This window comes from Euprymna scolopes, chromosome 35 (genome assembly GCF_053919585.1).
Source record: "Euprymna scolopes isolate OS-2025 chromosome 35, ASM5391958v1, whole genome shotgun sequence".
In the NCBI taxonomy this organism is placed as follows: Eukaryota; Metazoa; Mollusca; class Cephalopoda; order Sepiida; family Sepiolidae; genus Euprymna; species Euprymna scolopes.
The window spans coordinates 25,047,451-25,069,306 of record NC_136516.1 but is presented as its reverse complement, the minus strand read 5'-3'; the positions used below and the strand labels follow the sequence as shown (position 1 = coordinate 25,069,306).

General features: G+C 25.2%; 1 protein-coding gene across 1 annotated transcript in view; it reads right to left on the bottom strand.

Annotated features, from left to right (window-relative positions):
- The window catches only part of LOC145259597 (uncharacterized), a 258,287-nt gene that overhangs the window by 1,451 nt on the left and 234,980 nt on the right, over window positions 1-21,856 (bottom strand). The window contains exons 33-34 of the mRNA XM_080117250.1: window positions 10,381-10,514; window positions 6,039-6,063 (exon numbers count right to left, since the gene is read on the bottom strand). Coding sequence (XP_079973376.1) covers window positions 6,039-6,063; window positions 10,381-10,514 — 159 coding nt within the window. The remainder of the gene's footprint in view (window positions 1-6,038; window positions 6,064-10,380; window positions 10,515-21,856) is intronic.

Below are 21,856 nucleotides of genomic sequence, written 5' to 3'. Positions count from 1 at the left end.
CCAATTTGTTCAACTTGTGCAGCGTCAGTTTAGCAACGTGTGATCGGCATTGTTGTGAATGGAGGTTGTTGTTGTCGACGTTTCTGATGCATTTAATCAATTTGTTGGCAGTACTTCTCTGCCATAATGGTTGCATTCAAAAAACCGTAATAGATGAGACTGATCGCAGACAATCAAACAGTCAGCATTACTTTCTTTTGGTGCAACTCTGGCTTCAGGAAGTGTCATGGAACTTCATCGGCGGCAAACCACTGAGCTGAGCGTCACTGATTGTTGTAAAGACCCCACTTTTCATCGCAAATGAAAACCCGATTGACAAACGGGTCGTTATTGCTGCGTAAAAGAAGATGACAATTTATAATGACTTTGCTTTTGGTTGTAGTCCAAGTTATCAAGTTTTTTTGTCTTTCCAATTTTTCTCATGTGGTTGGAAATCGTTGTATATGTTACGTTTAATTTAGAAGCAAGTTCTTGAAAAATTTATTCCAGCAAATTACCTAACAATTTAATAAACAAAAAAATAATAAAAACTGAATTTAACTGGAAAAACCGATGGGGGGGGGGGGAAATAGCTTTTTAAATTTAGTAAACAAGTAAAAAATGGAAATTTTATTTGATTAAATAATTCGAAATAAAGAAAAGTGATTTTTGTTTTAATTTAATTTTTTTTATTGTGCAATAATTTATATGACCTTGAAATATGTTAAATATAAAAAAAAAATGTTAATGACTGCTTTGGTAGAAAAAAAGTCCACTGATGTCAGCCTGCTGATATGAATTTTGAATAAGGGTGTATGAGCGAGAAAAAAACAAAAGTAGAAACAGGAAGACATCTGCTACAGGAGAAAAAAAAAAAAAAAAAAAATTCCATCACTTTTTAAGCAATTAGTTTTAATGAATGTCTAAAAAAAAAAAACAAAAAAAAAACTCCCATCACTTTTTAAGCAATTAGTTTTAATGAATGTCTAAAAAAAAACAAAAAAAAAGAAACACTGAAAAGTCCTCGTTTATAAAACAAGTTTTGTACAGGGTGAAATGATAAAATTATCGCCATAGAAAAGATGACACGATTCCATTTCCGTTTATGAAAATAGTTTTGTATGAATTTTAAAACCTTTCGAAACTACAAATGCTGATCTTCTTAATATTCACGTGTCATTTGCTCGTCTGCTTCTAGATAGATTACGAAGAAAGTTACTGGGGAAGGGGGTTAATAAGTAAATTATTATATCAACTACCCTTTTCACTTTTGTAATCACCTTCATCCTTATTGACACGATAATATAATAAAGTTCTCATGTAACTTTAATTAGCGTTTCCCTATTTTTTTTTAAATTGCTTCTCTTAATCGGGTAGAGCTTCATATATTCAGGCAGTTTAGCCATTTCTCTCCCAAAAGTGTAGATTCTATGACCGATTTCATAATTTTCCCAAATGTTCAATATGAGCGCCGCCCGTGACTCTGCAGACGTCAAGTCGGTAATCAAATTCGTGCAAAATTCTCCAGTGCGGTGGTAATTCTCTGCTTGAGTTCTTCAACGTTAGCAGGAAGAGGATAGACATAGACGAGCCCTTACACATATCCCCTGGCAGGTTTCTATACCAGCTATAAATATTTGAGGTCATTTCAACGAAAATTGCCAAAATTATTGGTCTGCGCAATGATGTCATATTTTTGGGAACACTATATATATATATATATATATATATATATATATATATATATAAAAGTGAACGTGTCTGTCTGTCTGTCTGTGTGTCTGTCTATCTGTGTACATTTCCCTACGCAATAACTCTGTCAATTTTTAGTCTATAGACTCGAAATTTGAAATACCGGGTACTGAGATTTGGGAAAATCGATGTGACGGGTGTCAGCCAGAAATTTGGCTGTTAAGGAGTGAAATTTCAACGATTTGACCTTTAAGAACTCTACCAAACTCCTCCGACAATTTTAGGTCTAGACACTTGAAATTTTAAATATAGGTTCCTTGAACCTGGATCTAACTTAATAAATTGATTTGAGCCCGAAACAATAAATTTTAAGGGGTCATAATAGGGGTCAAATTTAAAAAAATTAACCATTTTTTTTGTTTTTTTGCTTTTTTTGCACAGCATACACCTCCAAACACCCGAGAAACTCCGGGCACCCCTGCTAGTATATATATATATATATATATATATATATATATATATATATATACAGCACGGGTGCCCAGCGTTGCCCGGGTGTTTTGAGGTGTATGCTGAGCAAAAAAAAAAAATGGTCAACTTTTTAAAATTTTGACCCCTATTATGACCCCTTAAAATTTATTGTTTAGGGCTCAAATAAAGTTATTAAGTTAGGTTCATGTCGAAGGAATCTATATCTAAAATTTCACGTGGAGGAGTTTGGTAGATATTTAAATCTGAAATATTGTCATTATTTAACAAATCCTAGTATCAGCAAAACAAATATGGCCTTTTATATATGTCAACCTCGTACACATGTGCGCTCTTCTCTCGGGAAGATAGGCTGGCTATAAGAAACCTACAGGGTGACAGCAGTATAATAATTCTGCCAACAGACAAAGGCAATGCTACTGTGGTGATGGACATGTCGGAATACTCTGAAAAAATGGCAGGCCTAATCGCAGATGGTAGCTACGGTAAAATAAAGAAGGACCCAACTTTGAAAACCGAAAGAAAGCTGTTACAAATCCTTACGAAAAACAAGGAACACATCGCTCCGATGAGATATAGACAGCTGGTCCAGCATTACAGTAAGCTACCACATATGTACGGTCTCCCCAAGATACACAAAGACGGTATTCCACTCAGACCCATAGTGAGCTGCCGAGGCTCAGCATGCCACCCACTGAGCAGGTACCTTGTGGATATAATAAACCCATTAGCAGGCAAGTCAGCAACACATGTAAAGAATTCTGCCCACTTCACAGAACTGATCAAGGGAGCACCCATCAGTACAAACCAAATGGTAAGCCTAGATGTGGTTAGCCTGTTCACTAAAGTCCCAACTAGTGAGGCACTAGCAGTAATTCAAGACAAACTAGCTGCGGACCTCTCCATAGAAGAGCGCACATGTGTACCATTGCCAAACTTAATGGAAATGCTGACATTCTGCATAGAAACAACCTACTTCAGAATGGGTACTGACCTATATCGACAAGAGGAGGGACTAGCTATGGGCTCGCCATTATCACCAGTGATGGCGAACATATACATGGAATACTTCGAAGACATGGCCTTAGGTTCAGCTCCCTTAAAGCCCACCATGTGGCTAAGATACGTTGATGACACCTTCATACTCTGGCCCCATCAGGAAGACATCCAGGCTCTCCTAGATCATGTGAACTCAATAAGACCATCGATACAGTTCACAATGGAGAAAGAAAAAGATAACCAACTGGCCTTCCTTGATATACTCATATCACGCACAGAGCATGGGTTTAAGACATCCGTATATCGCAAGCCTACCTTCACCGGACAATACCTAAACTTCAACTCCCATCACCCATACAGTATCAAACATGGAATCGCACGCTGCTTACAACATCGAGCAGAGACAATAAGTAGCGACACCATTACATACCACCAAGAAATGGTCAGGTTGAAGAATACCCTCCGTCGTAACAACTACCCCGATAGCATACTATCCACCAGACGTGTTAATAGTATAAGAGAGGAGAATGAAACCCAAAAACCTCCAACGGTCTGCCTACCATACATACGAGGCATCTCCGAAAAGATTCAGAGAATATGTGCCCCCTACAACATCAGGACGGTATTCAAAAGCGAGTCAACACTCAGACGATACCTGGTACGAGTGAAGCCCCGCACGGATGAGAACATGACCAAAAACTGCATATACTCCATCCCATGCAGTTGCAGAAAGGTTTACAAGGGTGAAACATGCCGCCCCCTTAAAGTACGGGTGGAAGAACACCGAAAAGCGGTAACTAAAGGGGAGACGGAAAAATCGGGTATAGCCAACCATGTCTGGATAGAGAGGGGGGATCATCGCCCCCTATGGGATGAAGTAAAAATAATAAACAGAGAGACCCACTGGAAAGTGAGAAAACTTAAAGAAACAGCTCACATGCTCGGACATAACAACCTACTGAGCAAACCAAGCATAGAGCTGAATGCAATTTGGACACCTCTGATAGAGAGAGAAAACCTTGAATAACAACATAGGTTTAACATTAACAAAAACCAACTAAGAATTGTCCTAGTGACATATGGCCGAGTGGTCCTAGACGTTGTATCAAAGTTTACAGTTACCCAAAGGTGTTGAGTTCAATCCTGAATGAAGGCAGTGAAAAAAGTAACATTGAAAAACAGAGAATCAGCAACTAAGTCCCAAAGCCTAGCTGGAGTCCGAACACGGTACCCCCGTAATAATAATAAAGGGTTGGGTTCGAGACTCCTAACAAACCGTTCACCTGACGAAGGCCGGAGGGCAAAACGGCCGAAACGTTGTGACAATAACAACCAAGATGAGGAAGTCAGTCCGACAAACTCAATCAATGAAAACAACTCATCTCAAAAATACAGACAATTACTAATATATATATATATATATATATATATAGAGAGAGAGAGAGAGATAGATAGATATTTTAAATTCCATTTCCACCCTAAACAAGGCACAGTGTCACTTTGATGTAGGAGTCTACTCTCGTGGACATAAGTTGCAAGGATACTATGTAGGGAGTTGAGCAGCAAGATGTCTGTTCACATTACACTTGAACTTTTATATGCCAGTTCAGTTGGCAAAATAGGAATCCGGAAGGGAGTTTCAGAGTCTAGCAGTTCTGGGGAAGAAACTATTAGAGTAGAAGGCTTTCTTACATCTGGGGATATCTACTGTGTAGGGGTGGGATTTTGCTTATATATATATATATATATACGAGCAAACAATTAATAAAACATGTTAAAAAAACACTTTGAAATGAGTTAAAAACATATTTAATCTGAAAAGGAAACACTAGATAAGTGGATAGTCCTTAATCCGCGGAGTTTCGAAGAAATACTTTCCTTCTCATCAGAGGGTAGGGATTAATAAAATGCGGGTTCGGATTTTTATTTTATTTTATTTTATATATATATATATATATATATATATATATATATATATATATATATTGCTTATATCAGTACATATATACATACGTATATATATATATATATATATATATATATTGCTTATATCAGTACATATATACATACGTATATATATATATATATATATATATATATATATATATATATATATATTTTGTTGTTATCTGTAACGAACTCAACAGATTGTATGTAGAGACAGTTGCGAAGGAAATAAGGAGTTCCACACACCATTTCTTGTTCATTTCATGGACCTAACACAGTTGGTGGTCTGTCAGTATACCACACCAGGAAAAAAAACAAAAAAACAAACAAACTCATGTCGTAAATCTCACTGGCACGACGACAATTTTCACAAAGTTCGACTTTTGCAAACACACATACCTTGCAATCGTCATTTTCTTTCTTCTTCTTCTCCTCTCTTTGCTTCACCTCTTTATCTATATATTTGAGTCTGTGACATCACGCACACGTCACACCCCGAATGCTTACACAACTACATTACATATATAAATATGTTTTGAACCCTTTGTGATTAGTTTCAAGTCAAAATCAAACCAGCAGAGTCTAAGCTATTTTGACGTGACTGGGTTTCTGTGAGTGTGACGTGTGACCTTGTGCAATTTGCAAGGTTTTACTTCCTCATCTTTTTAGAAAAGGTTAATTTGTTGCTAATTGACAGACACTTTTAATGGGGAATACTGACGGAACTACCCAGAGAATTTTTTTTGGCCAGAGTGCTTTTCCTCTGAGGTGCTTGTTTTCATACTTTTCCGACCTTGTGTTATGTGTTCCTGCTGTGCAACGGAGATAACTTAAAAATAAAAACATGTGAAAAGGAAAAAAGTTAAGCTTGTCTTGTGGTTTTCGAAAACTGTATTTATAATTTATAAGAACAAAGAAATATATCTACTTACGGACAACCCTCTTTGCACGCTACTGCTGTAAAATAAAAGAAACAGAAAATAGTTAAAAACTACCGAATAATAATTGACAATTTTCATCATTAAAATATTTTGTAAACACGAGTTTATTTCAATTTTAAATTAAAAAAAAATTATTGCAAACAGAAAAATAGATTGCACATATTGTACGCTTACTGCAAGACAAGGGGACTGAATAATGTAGAATCACAATGGCATTTAGAAATAACGATCGCTACATTCTGATTACAATTATTATTTACTAGCAGATGTACCCGGTGTTGTCCGGTATTAAATGTAACCTTAAATTCTTTTTTTATTTTTCTAAACAGTTCACTTCTTGTAAGCAAATATAATTCGCGAGCTGAGATTGAAACCAAAAACTAAAGACAGTGAGTCAAGTATGATAACTGTCAGGCCAGTTTGCCACGATCTTTAAAAAAATGTTTTCAACCCTACTTATTCTTAGTATAAGAAACCTATCATGTGAATGATATACGCATGCGCAGTCGTGAAACAGTCGACAAATGGATAAAAATGGGCATGCCAGTTTTATGTTATAAATAAATTATACATAAATACCTAACAAATAAATAAACATTTTACAAATAATATACATAAATACCTAACAAATAAATAAACATTTTACAAATAATATACATAAATACCTAACAAATAAATAAACATTTAACAAATAATATACATAAATACCTAACAAATAAATAAACATTTAACAAATAATATACATAAATACCTAACAAATAAATAAACATTCAGCAAATAATATACATAAATACCTAACAAATAAATAAACATTTAACAAATAATATACATAAATACCTAACAAATAAATAAACATTTAACAAATAATATACATAAATACCTTTACAATACAAAGGGCGAATAACGCTTATTGGGTGGGGGGGAATTTCAACATCTGCCCAAACAGGAACATATCTAGTTTATCTTTGGTCTTGTTTGACGAAAAGCTGCACCGGAAAATTTTCCCAAGAAATAACAGCCTCAGGTTTATTTTCGACAACTTTTTATCTCAAACATTTTTTCCCTTTTATAAAGTTTCAATACTGATTGTACATTTAATAAGCGTTGGACCCCTCGCTGATAACGACCAAATCAAGATATTATTGAGAATAATCCACATAGTAGCACAATTATATAGAGCCCTCTTGGGGGAGCCTCGGTACCTGAGTTTTAGGGGCTTTATAACCAACTTTCCTAGTACTCGACTGGAGACAAATATAGTTGAAAATGTGTTATGGAAAACATAGACGATAATCCCTAACTCGACTCAGATTGCCAGATGTTTATAAAATTTTAGCTATGTCAAGGCAGTCAAGGTTGACATTTGTAAAAGGCCAGATTTATTTCCCTGATGCTAGGATTTGTGCTAAGGAAACGGAATATGATATGACCTTTATTAGTTTCAGAATTAAATGTCCAACAATCTTTGTTTTATTGCTGTTCAATGATATGTGTGGACACTTTGCTAATCACCTCATCAGTAAGATTTGGTGCTAACAGATCAGACTGTCTGAACATACCAACTTCCTGACCTAAAATAAACCAAACATTGACGCTATTACATTTTCCTTCCCAAAATTCAATTATGTTCTGTGAAGGCAAAAACAAAAGTCACAATTTTTCTCTACAAAACATTTTATTAATAATTTCGTAGATAATCGTCCGAAATAGATTAAGTGGCAGTATACCTTTAAACATGAGTAAAAGAAAAAAGAAAGAATTGTGAATTTTGTTAACGATTTGGTAGATAATATTTTTCTGTTTCGTAATCACTCTTTAATATTTTTAGATGCATCCATGCATTGTTTTAAAAGGCTCTGCTAATTTATCAGTTGGTGTGGCATAACGATAAAGACTCAGAGGGAGACAAGTATAGTTGAAAAATATGTTAAAAGTGTTAAGTGTTGAGACATCCTGTTGAACAAAGATGGCGGTGGAGAATCAGTGCAGTCCCGATACCGAGTGTAAAGTAATTACCAGTAACAAAGATGGCGGCCAAGAATCAAATGCGGTCCGTGACATAGTTAATGGCAAACTGATTGCATCCAAAATTCGACAATTTTTATAGTAACTTTGGAAGATTTTCATTGGTTTGTTAGTACAGCCGGTGGTTATAAAAACGATCGGCGAAATCATTGGTGTCATACTCCCCGATCAGGAGTCAAAAACATTTAACAAAAAGTTTTCTCTGTGTTTGTGCATGTTATGACAGAGGAATGAGTTGGGCGCCGAATAAAAATGTGGAGAGGGAGGGGGGCAAGCGGACTATGGTATGAATCTTATCCTCTTGCTGATGGATTTTTTAGCCTTAATAATCTTGAATGCTTAGACAGCCCATCTTCTGCATATAATGTTGTGGGAGTCTGTATGAAATAGGGGGAGATGTATATGAGTTTTATGACCATCTAGTGACGTGATTGTACGCAAGCATATATACATGTGACCATCTAGTGACGCAAGCATATATACATGTGACCATCTAAAGTTTGTTGTGTGTGTATATACATTTAAATACAGCCCATGAGGGGACAAAAATATACATAAACACCTTTACAATATAAAGAAATAATAACACTTATTTGAGGGCTTCAACATCTGGCCAATCGGAATATTTGGTTCATCTTTGGTCTTGTCTTGACGGAAAAACTGCAATGGAAATTTTTCCCAAAGAGCGACAGAGCCTCACGTTATATCTTTGGCAACTTTTTATTCCAGGAAATTTTTCCCCTTCTGGAAAGTTGCAACGCTGGTCCTAGATTCATACATTTAATAGGTATTGAATCCCTCGTTAATAACGACCAAATCAAGAGATTGTTGACAATAATTCACATTGTAACACAGTTATATAGAGTCCTCTCGAGGGAGCCTCTGTGCGTGAGATTGAGAGGCTTGCCCTCCAATTGGGGCAAATATAGTTGAAAAATGTGTTATGGAAAACATAGTAGAGACGACAATCTCTAACTCGACTCAGATCGACAAATGTTTATAAAATTTCAGCCATGTCAAAGCAATCGAAGTTGACATATATAAAAGGCCATATTTGTTTTGCTGATACTAGGATTTGTTAAATAATGACAATATTTCAGATTTAAATATCTATTTATCTTTTCCCATCGTTCTGTCTCTGTCTATTGCTCTCTTTTTATAAGAGAAAGAGATGATTAGTTGGACTCTCGATTTTGTTTGTTTATTTCATGCAGAGTTCAATTGCAGCATGATAGTTTCAGCAATGATAATTCTCAGGAGGGAATTAATGATGCCGAGAATTTGAAGATAAGACGTAGCAGACGCCACACTAACCCTTTGATCTAAAGGGGATGTGTCTATCGCTTTATCGTGTTTAACAACCGAGGATCTGGTTGTCATGCCAGGACATCACAACTCTCTCAAAGGTTTAACATAATAAAGTGCACCATTTATAAGTATTTAATTAAACGGCATATGTTGACTTAGATTTTTTTATTTGCTTTAAACTACGGCAAAAACTTTTCAAACAATCTGATAGCTATTTGAGGAAACATTCAGGATAAAAGATGCGGCAAGCAACAAATCCCAACCATTCACTGTTGAGGTCCCTAGATACTGGAAATAGTGAAGAGGTGGGATTTTGCCGATTGTCGGATTAGTAAGAAGGGAATACCAAAGGCAAGAAACTATTAGAGTAGAAGGCTTTCCAGTATTTACGCACCTCAGCAGTGAAGAGGGCGGATTTTTCTGCTAGTCTTGTTAGTCGGGAGTATTTACGTCGGAGGGGGGGCACATCTGCTATGAATTAATCCATACTCTATATATCTATAAAAGTGGGAAAGTATGTATGTAAGAACACTTCTCAACCTATATACTCAACGAATGTTTGATCTATAGACTTGAAATTTTGTATACAGACCATTCAGACACATGGAAAACATTTTAATTCATTTTTACCTGGGAAAATGGGCTGCTAAGGGGTAAAAATTGAAAAATTGTTACGTGGGGGGGGGAATTATCTCTGTTTGTAAACTGTTTCACGAATGCGCATGCATGGCTGCGAAACCTAATAGCTTCTTTATATTAAGAATTAGTAGGTTGGAAAACACTTTGTAAAGATTGTGTTAAGCTGGACTGATGGTTATCGCACTTGATTCACTGTCTTTGGGTTTTGGTTTCCATCAAGAAGTGAACTGTTTATAAAAAAAAACATAATACTCGCATGCACATGTATGAAATTAAGATATAATATTTATGCGTATTTTATGACCGGGCAACGCTGAGCGGTTTGCTAGTTGTTCGATGTAAAGAATAATTTTAAACTTACCACTCGAAGAGAGAACCGTGAAAGTTGTGTTGCCGATCACTATTCCGTTCTTGAGGTCTGCTGCTTGTTTATTAATACTTTCCGTTGCTGATTGTTTTGTACGGATGTTATAATCGACCACCACAGACCCCTTCCTAGAATGAAGAAAACACACATTACAGAAAACAAGTGTTATACATATTGTGGCCCTACGCCGTACGAATATTGATAGCGTTCATTAAACTTGTTCTTTAAAGTGTAAAAGTCATAATTTTGTTTCAAATTCGATTTTTATCACATACTAGCAGGCCGCCCGGTGTTGCCCGGTGTTGCCCGGTGTTGCCCGGTGTTGCCCGGTTGTAAGATATGCTTAAATATGATAATTTTTAATTCATGCAGATTATATATTTATCATTATATAGACAATTCCCTATCGATTATCATATTGAACCTAATCTATGATAATGAGATCAAAACTAATACACACACACACGCACACACACACATATATATATAGTCATCAACATACAGTACTGTTTCGCTGTATCACAGCTCATCAGTGCGGCTAAACAAGCAACTACCTAAAGTCAGAGGTGAAACCCGACTTCCCAATATATATATATATATATATATATATATATATATATATATATATATATATATATATATATATATATATATATATATACTCGGGTTTTTTATTCAAAAGTAACGGACTAATGAATTCAACGAGGTTGTAAGATAGTGCTCAATAAAAAGAGCTGATAATACTTGTTTATTGTTATATAACATGCTCACATCCCGCTGCTACAAATAGCCACTTGTTTCAATCAAACAACAGATATCATCAGGCAGCGACTTGACAATTCAAAAGATTGAACTTTTGAATAGTCAAGTCGCTGCCTGATGATATCTGTTGCTTGATTGAAACAAGTGGCTATTTGTAGCAGCGGGATGTGAGCATGTTTATATAACAATAAACAAGTATATATATATATATATATATATATATATATATATATATAGCAAAAACGCTCTTATACAATTTTAAATATATTTGAAATATTTTACATTTTGAATACTTTCTGAAGATGACGCTCCACAGAACGTCTGAAACGCGTTAAAAACTATTTTAATGATTAAAAAGAATTACTACAATGATCTTAATAATTAAAAAAATTAAAAATTAAACTACGAAATATAGGGACTGCCAAACGAATATGAAGAATTGTGTAGAACGGAATGCATAATCCTGTGACGCCAGATTTGTGTTAACTATACGAACTATGGAAACGCAGAAGCGACTTAATGATTTTTAAAAAAACTTTGTTTATCTTCTTCAAACTGCAGTTAATGATTAATCTTTCTTATAATTTTGTTGGGTTTTAAGATTTACACAGTTTAATGATTAATAATATTATAAACATGTGTATATTAAATATGAAATACGGTTTTACTAAATATGTATGAGTGTTTATTAGGTTAATTATCGGCTCCCATACTTTTGTTTAGTAAAAAGAGACAAACAAGCTATGAGAGTGGCCTACGAAATGTTTATTTTTTGTGCAATAATATTTTTAATCTGTTTTAATCCCGGCGATAAAATAGCTGACAAAAGCCATGTTTATATTAAAACTTAATATTTAAAAATAATTTAAAAACAATTAATTAAAAATCTATGTTGTAACGGAATATTTTGAAATAATGGAATTTTAATCGTTTTAATCTTTTAAAAATTAAGTAATTTGTAGGAAGTTTCTTTTTCTTGGCAATTCAACTGATTATAGTATATATTAATATTATTACGCTATTAAAAAAATAATAATATTAGATTTATATCATTGTTTTAATTGCAACTTAAAGGTAAGTTTTTGTTCAATACGTGTATTTAAATAAAAAAAAAATAAAGACTTTTTACTGATTTGAACTCTTATGTTTTTCTAATAAATTTCGACCGATGTAAATATATTTTGTTCAAATTTCGGAAAAATAAATATGAGGGGAGGGGAGGCACACACTAAAAAATAATTCCTTTCACATATTTTACAAAAACAACTGAATTTTATATGTAATTTTATTCTAAAATGGATAAGTATCGATAATTTCACGTAGATCTGACGATTAGTTGATTTTTGCTAGATTTATTAAACGCAGGTATGTTTTCACGTTCGGAATGCTTACTACATGGGAATGTTATTTTAAAGCGCCATCCATTAAACATACTTTTCGTCTCGCGTTTTTATTATTTTCATGGGATGAAAAAAATGTTTACAAATCATTACCAGTTTATTTTCCCCTTCTTTAAAAATGGTACAAAAGTTATATTGATGCTATTAACTCATAATAAAGTTACATCATCTTACATAAGGGGGGTAATTATGTGGTGACTTTTGGACGTATATATATATATATATATATATATATATATATATATATATTTATATATATATATATATTTATATATTTATATAAAATGTATATATGTAAAAATATTTTTAACCTTTATATATCTAATTTTAAATAAATAAGAATGTAAATATACTAAATACTAATCATAGTGGGGGTGATAAGTGGGGGGGTGATCATCCTAATCTTATAAATACAAGACTGATAAATTAAAAAACTAAAAAATGTATCCATTTTAAATGTGGAAATTGATGAATCGCACAGGTAAGAAATTCATTTTTATAGTATGAAAAGGTTAGTAATTGCAATTAAGAATAGGAAATTGGATCAAATGTTTGTAACATGTCTTCTTCCTAAGATTAAGGGTGGTGGTGTTTGATCAACACTGCTGGGGATGCAATGATGTAATATACTGTTTTTTTTGTAAATCTCCGAAACAGTGTTTCATGGTAAACAACTGATGATTAATTGAAAAATAAATTATTGGATTTATAGTAAATTCGAGAGCGAGTTGATGCAGTGATTGCAGGTGATTAAATGACTTACTGACTAGATAGTATTCTAACGAATGATAAAAAATATTTTTTTGTATAGTTTTAAAGGTAAAAACTTCAAAGACTATATATATATATATATATATATATATATATATATATATATATATATATATATATATGTATGCAGGGTGACCAAAAAAAAAATTATTATTCTTTCTAAATTGTTTTTATTATTCTTTCTAAATTTTTTATAATTCTTTCTAAATTTTTTTATTATTCTTTCTAAATTTTTTTATTATTCTTTCTAAATTCTTTTTATTATTCTTTCTACATTTTTTTTAGTATTCTTTCTAAATTTTTTTTATTATTCATTCTAAATTTTTTATTATTCTTTCTAAATTATTTTATTATTCCTTCTAAATTTTTTATTACTCTTTCTAAATTTTTTTATTATTCTTTCTAAATTTTTTTTATTATTCTTTCTAATTTTTTTATTATTCCTTCTAAATTTTTTATTATTCTTTCTAAATTTTTTATAATTCTTTCTAAATTTTTTTATTATTCTTTCTAAATTTTTTTTATTATTCTTTCTAATTTTTTTATTATTCCTTCTAAATTTTTTATTATTCTTTCTAAATTTTTTATTATTCCTTCTAAATTTTTTATTATTCTTTCTAAATTTTTTATTATTCTTTCTAAATTTTTTATTATTCTTTCTAAATTTTTTATTATTCTTTCTAAATTTTTTATTATTCTTTCTAAATTCTTTATAATTCTTTCTAAACTTTTTTATTATTCTTTCTAAATTTTTTATAATTCTTTCAAAATTTTTTTATTATTCTTTCAAAATTTTTTATTATTCTTTCTACATTTCTTTATTATTGTTTCAAATTTTTTATTATTCTTTCTAAATTTTTTTTATTATTCTTTCTAAATTTTTTTATTATACTTTCTAAATTTTTTATTATTCTTTCTAAATTTTTTATTGTTCCTTCTAAATTTATTTATTTTTCTTTCTCAATTTTGTGATTATTCTTTCTAAATTTGTTATTATTATTTCTAATTTTATTTATTATTCTTTCTAAATTTTTTATTATTCTTTCTGAATTTTGTTATTATTCTTTCGAAATTTTTTATTATTATTTCTAATTTTTTTTTGTTCCTTCAAAATTTTTTAAATATCAATTCTCAGTTTTTTTTTATTATTCTTTCTAAATTTTTTATTATTCCTTCTAAATTTTTTTATTATTCTTTCAAAATTTTTTATTATTCTTTCTTAATTTTTTATTATTATTTCTCAATTTTTTATCATTCGTTCTCAATTTTGTTATTATTCTTTCTAAATTTTGTTATTATTCTTTCTAAATTTTTTTATTATTTTTTCTACATTTTTTATTATTCTTTCTAAATTTTTTTATTATTCTTTCTAATTTTTTTTATTATTCTTTCTAAATTTTTTATTATTCTTTCTAAATTTTTTATTATTCTTTCTCAATTTTTTTATTATTCTTTCTAAATTTTTTATTATTATTTCTAAATTTTTTTGTTCCTTCTAAATTTTTTAAATATTAATTCTCAGTTTTTTTTATTATTCTTTCTTAATTTTTTATTATTCCTTCTAAATTTTTTATTATTTTTTCAAAATTTTTTATTATTCTTTCTTAATTTTTTATTATTATTTCTAAATTTTTTATCATTCGTTCTCAATTTTGTTATTATTCTATCTAAATTTTGTTATTATTCTTTCTAAATTTTGTTATTATTCTTTCTAAATTTTGTTATTATTCTTTCTAAATTTTTTTATTATTCTTTCTAAATTTTTTATTATTCTTTCTAATTTTTTTTATTATTCCTTCTAAATTTTTTATTATTCTTTCTCAATTTTTTATTATTCTTTCTCAATGCTTTTTGTTCCTTCTAAATTTTTTAAATATTAATTCTCAGTTTTTTTTATTATTCTTTCTAAATTTTTTTATTATTCTTTCTAATTTTTTTATTATTCTTTCTAAATTTTTTATTATTCTTTCTAAATTTTTTATTATTCTTTCTCAATTTTTTTATTATTCTTTCTAAATTTTTTATTATTATTTCTAATTTTTTTTTTCCTTCTAAATTTTTTAAATATTAATTCTCAGTTTTTTTTATTATTCTTTCTAAATTTTTTATTATTCCTTCTAAATTTTTTATTATTCTTTCTAAATTTTTTTTATTATTCTTTCTAATTTTTTTTATTATTCTTTCTACATTTTTGTATAATTCTTTCTAAATTTTTTTTATTATGCTTTCTAAATTTTTTATTATTCTTTCTACATTTTTTATTTTTCATTCTAAATTTATTTATTATTCTTTCTAAATTTTTATTATTCTTTCATAATTTTTTTATTATTCTTTCTAAATTTTTTTTATACTTTCTAAATTTTTTATTATTATTTCTCAATTTTTTAATTATTATTTCTAAAATTTTTTATTATTCTTTCTAAATTTTTTTTATTATTCTTTCGTAATTTTTTTATTATTCTTTCGTAATTTTTTTTTATTATTCTTTCGTATTTTTTTATTATTCTTTCTAAATTTTTTATTATTCTTTCGTTATTTTTTATTATTATTTTTAAATTTTTTATTATTCTCTTTCAATTTTTGTTATTATTCTTTCTAAATTTTTTTGTTATTCTTTCTAAATTTTTTTATTATTCTTCCTAAATTTTTTTAAATTATTCTTTCTCAATTTTGTTATTATTCATCTAAATTTTTTTTATTATTCTTTCTAAATTTTTTTAATATTCTTTCTCAATTTTTTTATTATTTTTTCTTAATTTCTTATTGTTCCTTCTAAATTTTTTTATTATTCTTTCTAAATTTTTTATTATTATTTCTTATTTTATTTATTATTCTTTGTAATTTTTTAATTATTTTTTCTCAATTTTGTTATTATTCTTTCTAATTTCTTTATTATGCTTTCTAAATTTTGTATGATTCTTTCTCAATTTTTTATTATTCTTTCTAAATATTTTATTATTCTTTCTAAATTTTTTATTATTCTTTTTAATTTTTTTATTATGCTTTCTAAATTTTGTATTATTCTTTCTAAATTTTTTATTATTCCTTCTAAATTTTTGTTATTATTCCTTCTAAATTTTTTATTATTCTCTCTAAATTTTTCATTATTCTTTCTAAATTTTTTATTATTCTTTCTAAATTTTTTATAATTCTTTCTAAACGTTTTTATTATTCTTTCTAAATGTTTTTATAATTCTTTAAAAATTTTTTTATTATTCTTTCAAAATTTTTTATTATTCTTTCTACATTTCTTTATTATTGTTTCAAATTTTTTATTATTCTTTCTGAATTTTGTTATTATTCTTTCTTAATTTTTTTTATTATTCTTTCTAAATTTTTTTTATTATACTTTCTAAATTTTTTATTATTTTTTGTAAATTTTTTAAAATTATTCTTTCTCAATTTTTTTATTATTCTATCTAAATTTTTTATTGTTCTTTCTAAATTTCTTGTATTATTCTTTCTTAATTTTTTATTATTCTTTGTAAATTTTTAAAAATTATTCTTTCTCAATTTTGTTATTATTCTATCTAAATTTTTTATTGTTCTTTCTAAATTTCTTTTATTATTCTTTCTAAACTTTTTATTATTCTTTCTAAATTGTTCTTTCTCAATTTTGTTAATATTCTTTCTAAATATGTTATTATTCTTTCTAATTTTATTTATTATTCTTTCTAAATTTTTTATTATTCTTTCTGAATTTTGTTATTATTATTTCTAAATTTTTTATTATTATTTCTAATTTTTTTTTTGTTCCTTCTAAATTTTTTAAATATTAATTCTCAGTTTTTTTTATTATTCTTTCTAAATTTTTTATTATTCCTTCTAAATTTTTTTATTATTCTTTCAAAATTTTTTATTATTCTTTCTTAATTTTTTATTATTATTTCTAAATTTTTTATCATTGGTTCTCAATTTTGTTATTATTCTTTCTAAATTTTTTTATTATTCTTTCTAAATTTTTTTATTATTCTTTCTAATTTTTTTTATTATTCTTTCTAAATTTTTTTATAATTCTTTCTAAATTTTTTTTATTATGCTTTCAAAAATTTTTGTTATTCTTTCTACAATTTTTATTATTCTTTCTAAATTTTTTTATTATTCTTTCTAATTTTTTTTATTATTCTTTCTAAATTTTTTTATTATTCTTTCTAAATTTTTTTATTATGCTTTCTAAATTTTTTATTATTCTTTCTAAATTTTTTATTATTCCTTCTAAATTTTTATTATTCTTTCATAATTTTTTATTATTCTTTCTAACTTTTTTATTATTCTTTCATAATTTTTTATTATTCTTTCTAAATTTTTTATTATTCTTTCTAAATTTTTTATTATTCTTTCTAAATTTTGTTAGTATTCTTTCTAAATTTTTTATTATTCTTTCTAAATTTTTGATTATTATTTCTCAATTTTTTAATTATTATTTCTAAATTTTTTTATTATTCTTTCTTAATTTTTTATTAATATTTCTAATTTTATTTATTATTCTTTCTAAATTTTTTATCATTCTCTCTTGATTTTGTTATTATTCATTCTAAATTTTTTATTATTCTTTCTAAATATTTTATTATTCTTTCTAAATTTTTTTATTATTCTTTCTAAATTTTTTATTATTCTTTCTAAATTTTTTATTATTCTTTCTAATTTTTTATTATTCTTTCTAGATTTTTTATTATTCTTTCTAAATTTTTTTTAATATTCTTTCTAAATTTTATATTATTCTTTCTTAATTTTGTTATTATTCTTTCTAAATTTTTTATTATTTTTTTCTGAATTTTTTCATTATTATTTCTAATTTTTTTTATTATTCTTTCTAAATTTTTTATTATTCTTTCTAAATTTTTTATTATTCTTTCTCAATTTTTAAATTATTATTCCTTAATTTTTTTATTATACTTTATAAATTTTTTATATTATTTTTTCTAAATTTCTTTTATTATTCTTTCTAAATTTTTTATTATTCTTTCTAAATTTTTTATTGTTCCTTCTAAATTTATTTATTTTTCTTTCACAATTTTGTTATTATTCTTTCTAAATTTTGTTATTATTCTTTCTAAAATTTTTTATTATTCTTTCTAATTTTTTTATTATTCTTTCTAAATTTTTTTATAATTCTTTCTAAATTTTTTTTATTATGCTTTCTAAATTTTTTGTTATTCTTTCTACAATTTTTATTATTCTTTCTAAATTTTTTTATTATTCTTTCTAATTTTTTTTATTATTCTTTCTAAATTTTTTTATTATTCTTTCTAAATTTTTTTTATTATGCTTTCTAAATTTTTTATTATTCTTTCTACATTTTTTATTATTCCTTCTAATTTTTTATTATTCCTTCTTAATTTTTATTATTCTTTCTAAATTTTTTTATTATTCTTTCTAAATGTTTTATTATTCTTTTCTAATTTCTTTTATTATTCTTTCTAGATTTTTTATTATTCTTTCTAAATTTTTTATTATTCTTTCTAAATTTTTTATTATTATTTCTAAATGTTTTATTATTCTTTCTAAATTTTTTATTAATGTTTCTCAATTTTTTTAATTATTATTTCTAAAATTTTTTATTATTCTTTCTCAATTTTTTATTAATATTTCTAATTTTATTTATTATTCTTTCTAAATTTTTTATCATTCTCTCTTAATTTTGTTATTATTCATTCTAAATTTTTTATTATTCTTTCTAAATATTTTATTATTCTTTCTAAATTGTTTATTATGCTTTCTAAATTTTTTATTATTCTTTCTAAATATTTTATTATTCTTTCTTAATTTTTTATTATTCTTTCTAGATTTTTTATTATTCTTTCAAAATTTTTTTAATATTCTTTCTAAATTTTATATTATTCTTTCTTAATTTTGTTATTATTCTTTCTAAATTTTTTATTATTCTTTCTAAATTTTTTCATTATTATTTCTAATTTTTTTATTATTCTTTCTAAATTTTTTATTATTCTTTCTAAATTTTGTTATTATTCTTTCTCAATTTTTAAATTATTATTCCTTGATTTTTTTATTATACTTTATAAATTTTTTATATTATTCTTTCTAAATTTTTTCTATTATTCTTTCTAAATTTTTTTATTATTCTTTCTAAATATTGTTATTATTATTTCTAAAATTTTTATTATTCTTTCTAAATTTTTTATTATTCTTTCTAAATTTTTTCTATTATTCTTTCTAAATTTTTTTATTATTCTTTCTAAATATTTTTATTATTATTTCTAAAATTTTTATGATTCTTTCTAAATTTTTTATTATTCTTTCTAAATTCTTTTCTATATTCTTTCTAAATTTTTTTTATTATTCCTTCTAAATTATTTTATTATTCTTTTTAATTTTATTTATTATTATTTCTAAATTTTTTTTTATTCTTTCTAATTTTTTTATTATTCTTTCTAATTTTTTTTATTATTCTTTCTAAATTTTTATTTTATTATTCTTTCTAAATTTTTTATTATTCTTTCTAATTTTTTAATAATTCTTTCTAAATTTTGTTATTATTCTTTCCCATTTTTTTATTATTCTCTCTAAATTTTTTATTATTCTTTCTTAATTATTTATTATTCTTCCTAATTTTATTATTATTCTTTCTAAATTTTTTATTATTCTTTCTAATTTTTTATTATTCTTTCTAATTTTTTTTATTATTCTTTCTAATTTTTTTATTATTCTTTCTAATTTTTTTATTATTCTTTCTAAATTATTTATTATTCTTTCTTATTTTTTTATTAGTCTTTCTAAATTTTGTATATTCTTTCTAATTTTTTTATTATTCTTTCTAATTTTTTTATTATTCTTTCTAAATTATTTATTATTCTTTCTAATTTTTTTATTATTCTTTCTAAATTTTTTTATTATTCTTTCTAAATTATTTATTATTCTTTCTTATTTTTTTATTATTCTTTCTAAATTTTGTATTATTCTTTCTAATTTTTTATTATTCTTTCTAATTTTTTTTATTATTCTTTCTAAATTATTTATTATTCTTTCTAATTTTTTTATTATTCTTTCTAAATTATTTATTATTCTTTCTAATTTTTTTGTTATTCTTTCTAATTTTTTTTATTATTCTTTCTAAATTATTTATTATTCTTCCTAATTTTTTATTATTCTTTCTAAATTATTTATTGTTCTTTCTTATTTTTTTTATTATTCTTTCTAATTTTTTTATTATTCTTTCTAATTTTTTTATTATTCTTTCTAATTTTTTTATTATTCTTTCTAAATTATTTATTATTCTTTCTAATTTTTTTATTATTCTTTCTAAATTTTGTTATTATTCTTTCTCAATTTTTAAATTATTATGCCTTGATTTTTTTTATTATACTTTATAAATTTTTTATATTATTCTTTCTCAATTTTTTCTATTATTCTTTCTCAATTTTTTTATTATTCTTTCTAAATATTTTTATTATTATTTCTAAAATTTTTATGATTCTGTCTAAATTTTTTATTATTCTTTCTAAATTTTTTTCTATATTCTTTCTAAATTATTTTATTATTCTTTTTAATTTTATTTATTATTATTTCTAAATTTTTTTTTATTCTTTCTAATTTTTTTTATTATTCTTTCTAATTTTTTTATTATTCTTTCTAAATTTTTATTTTATTATTCTTTCTAAATTTTTTATTATTCTTTCTAATTTTTTAATAATTCTTTCTAAATTTTGTTATTATTCTTTCCCATTTTTTTATTATTCTCTCTAATTTTTTTTATTATTCATTCTAAATTTTTTATTATTCTTTCTTAATTATTTATTATTCTTCCTAATTTTTTTATTATTCTTTCTAAATTATTTATTATTCTTTCTAATTTTTTATTATTCTTTCTAATTTTTTTATTATTCTTTCTAAATTATTTATTATTCTTTCTAATTTTTTTTATTATTCTTTCTAAATTATTTATTATTCTTTCTTATTTTTTTATTATTCTTTCTAAATTTTGTATTATTCTTTCTAATTTTTTTATTATTCTTTCTAATTTTTTTATTATTCTTTCTAAATTATTTATTATTCTTTCTAATTTTTTTATTATTCTTTCTAATTTTTTTATTATTCTTTCTAAATTATTTATTATTCTTTCTTATTTTTTTATTATTCTTTCTAAATTTTGTATTATTCTTTCTAATTTTTTATTATTCTTTCTAATTTTTTTATTATTCTTTCTAAATTATTTATTATTCTTTCTAATTTTTTTATTATTCTTTCTAAATTATTTATTATTCTTTCTAATTTTTTTGTTATTCTTTCTAATTTTTTTTTATTATTCTTTCTAAATTATTTATTATTCTTCCTAATTTTTTTATTATTCTTTCTAAATTATTTATTGTTCTTTCTAATTTTTTTTATTATTCTTTCTAATTTTTTTTATTATTCTTTCTAATTTTTTTATTATTCTTTCTAATTTTTTAATTATTCTTTCTAAATTATTTATTATTCTTTCTAATTTTTTTATTATTCTTTCTAAATTATTTATTATTCTTTCTAATTTTTTTATTATTCTTTCTAATTTTTTTATTATTCTTTCTAAATTATTTATT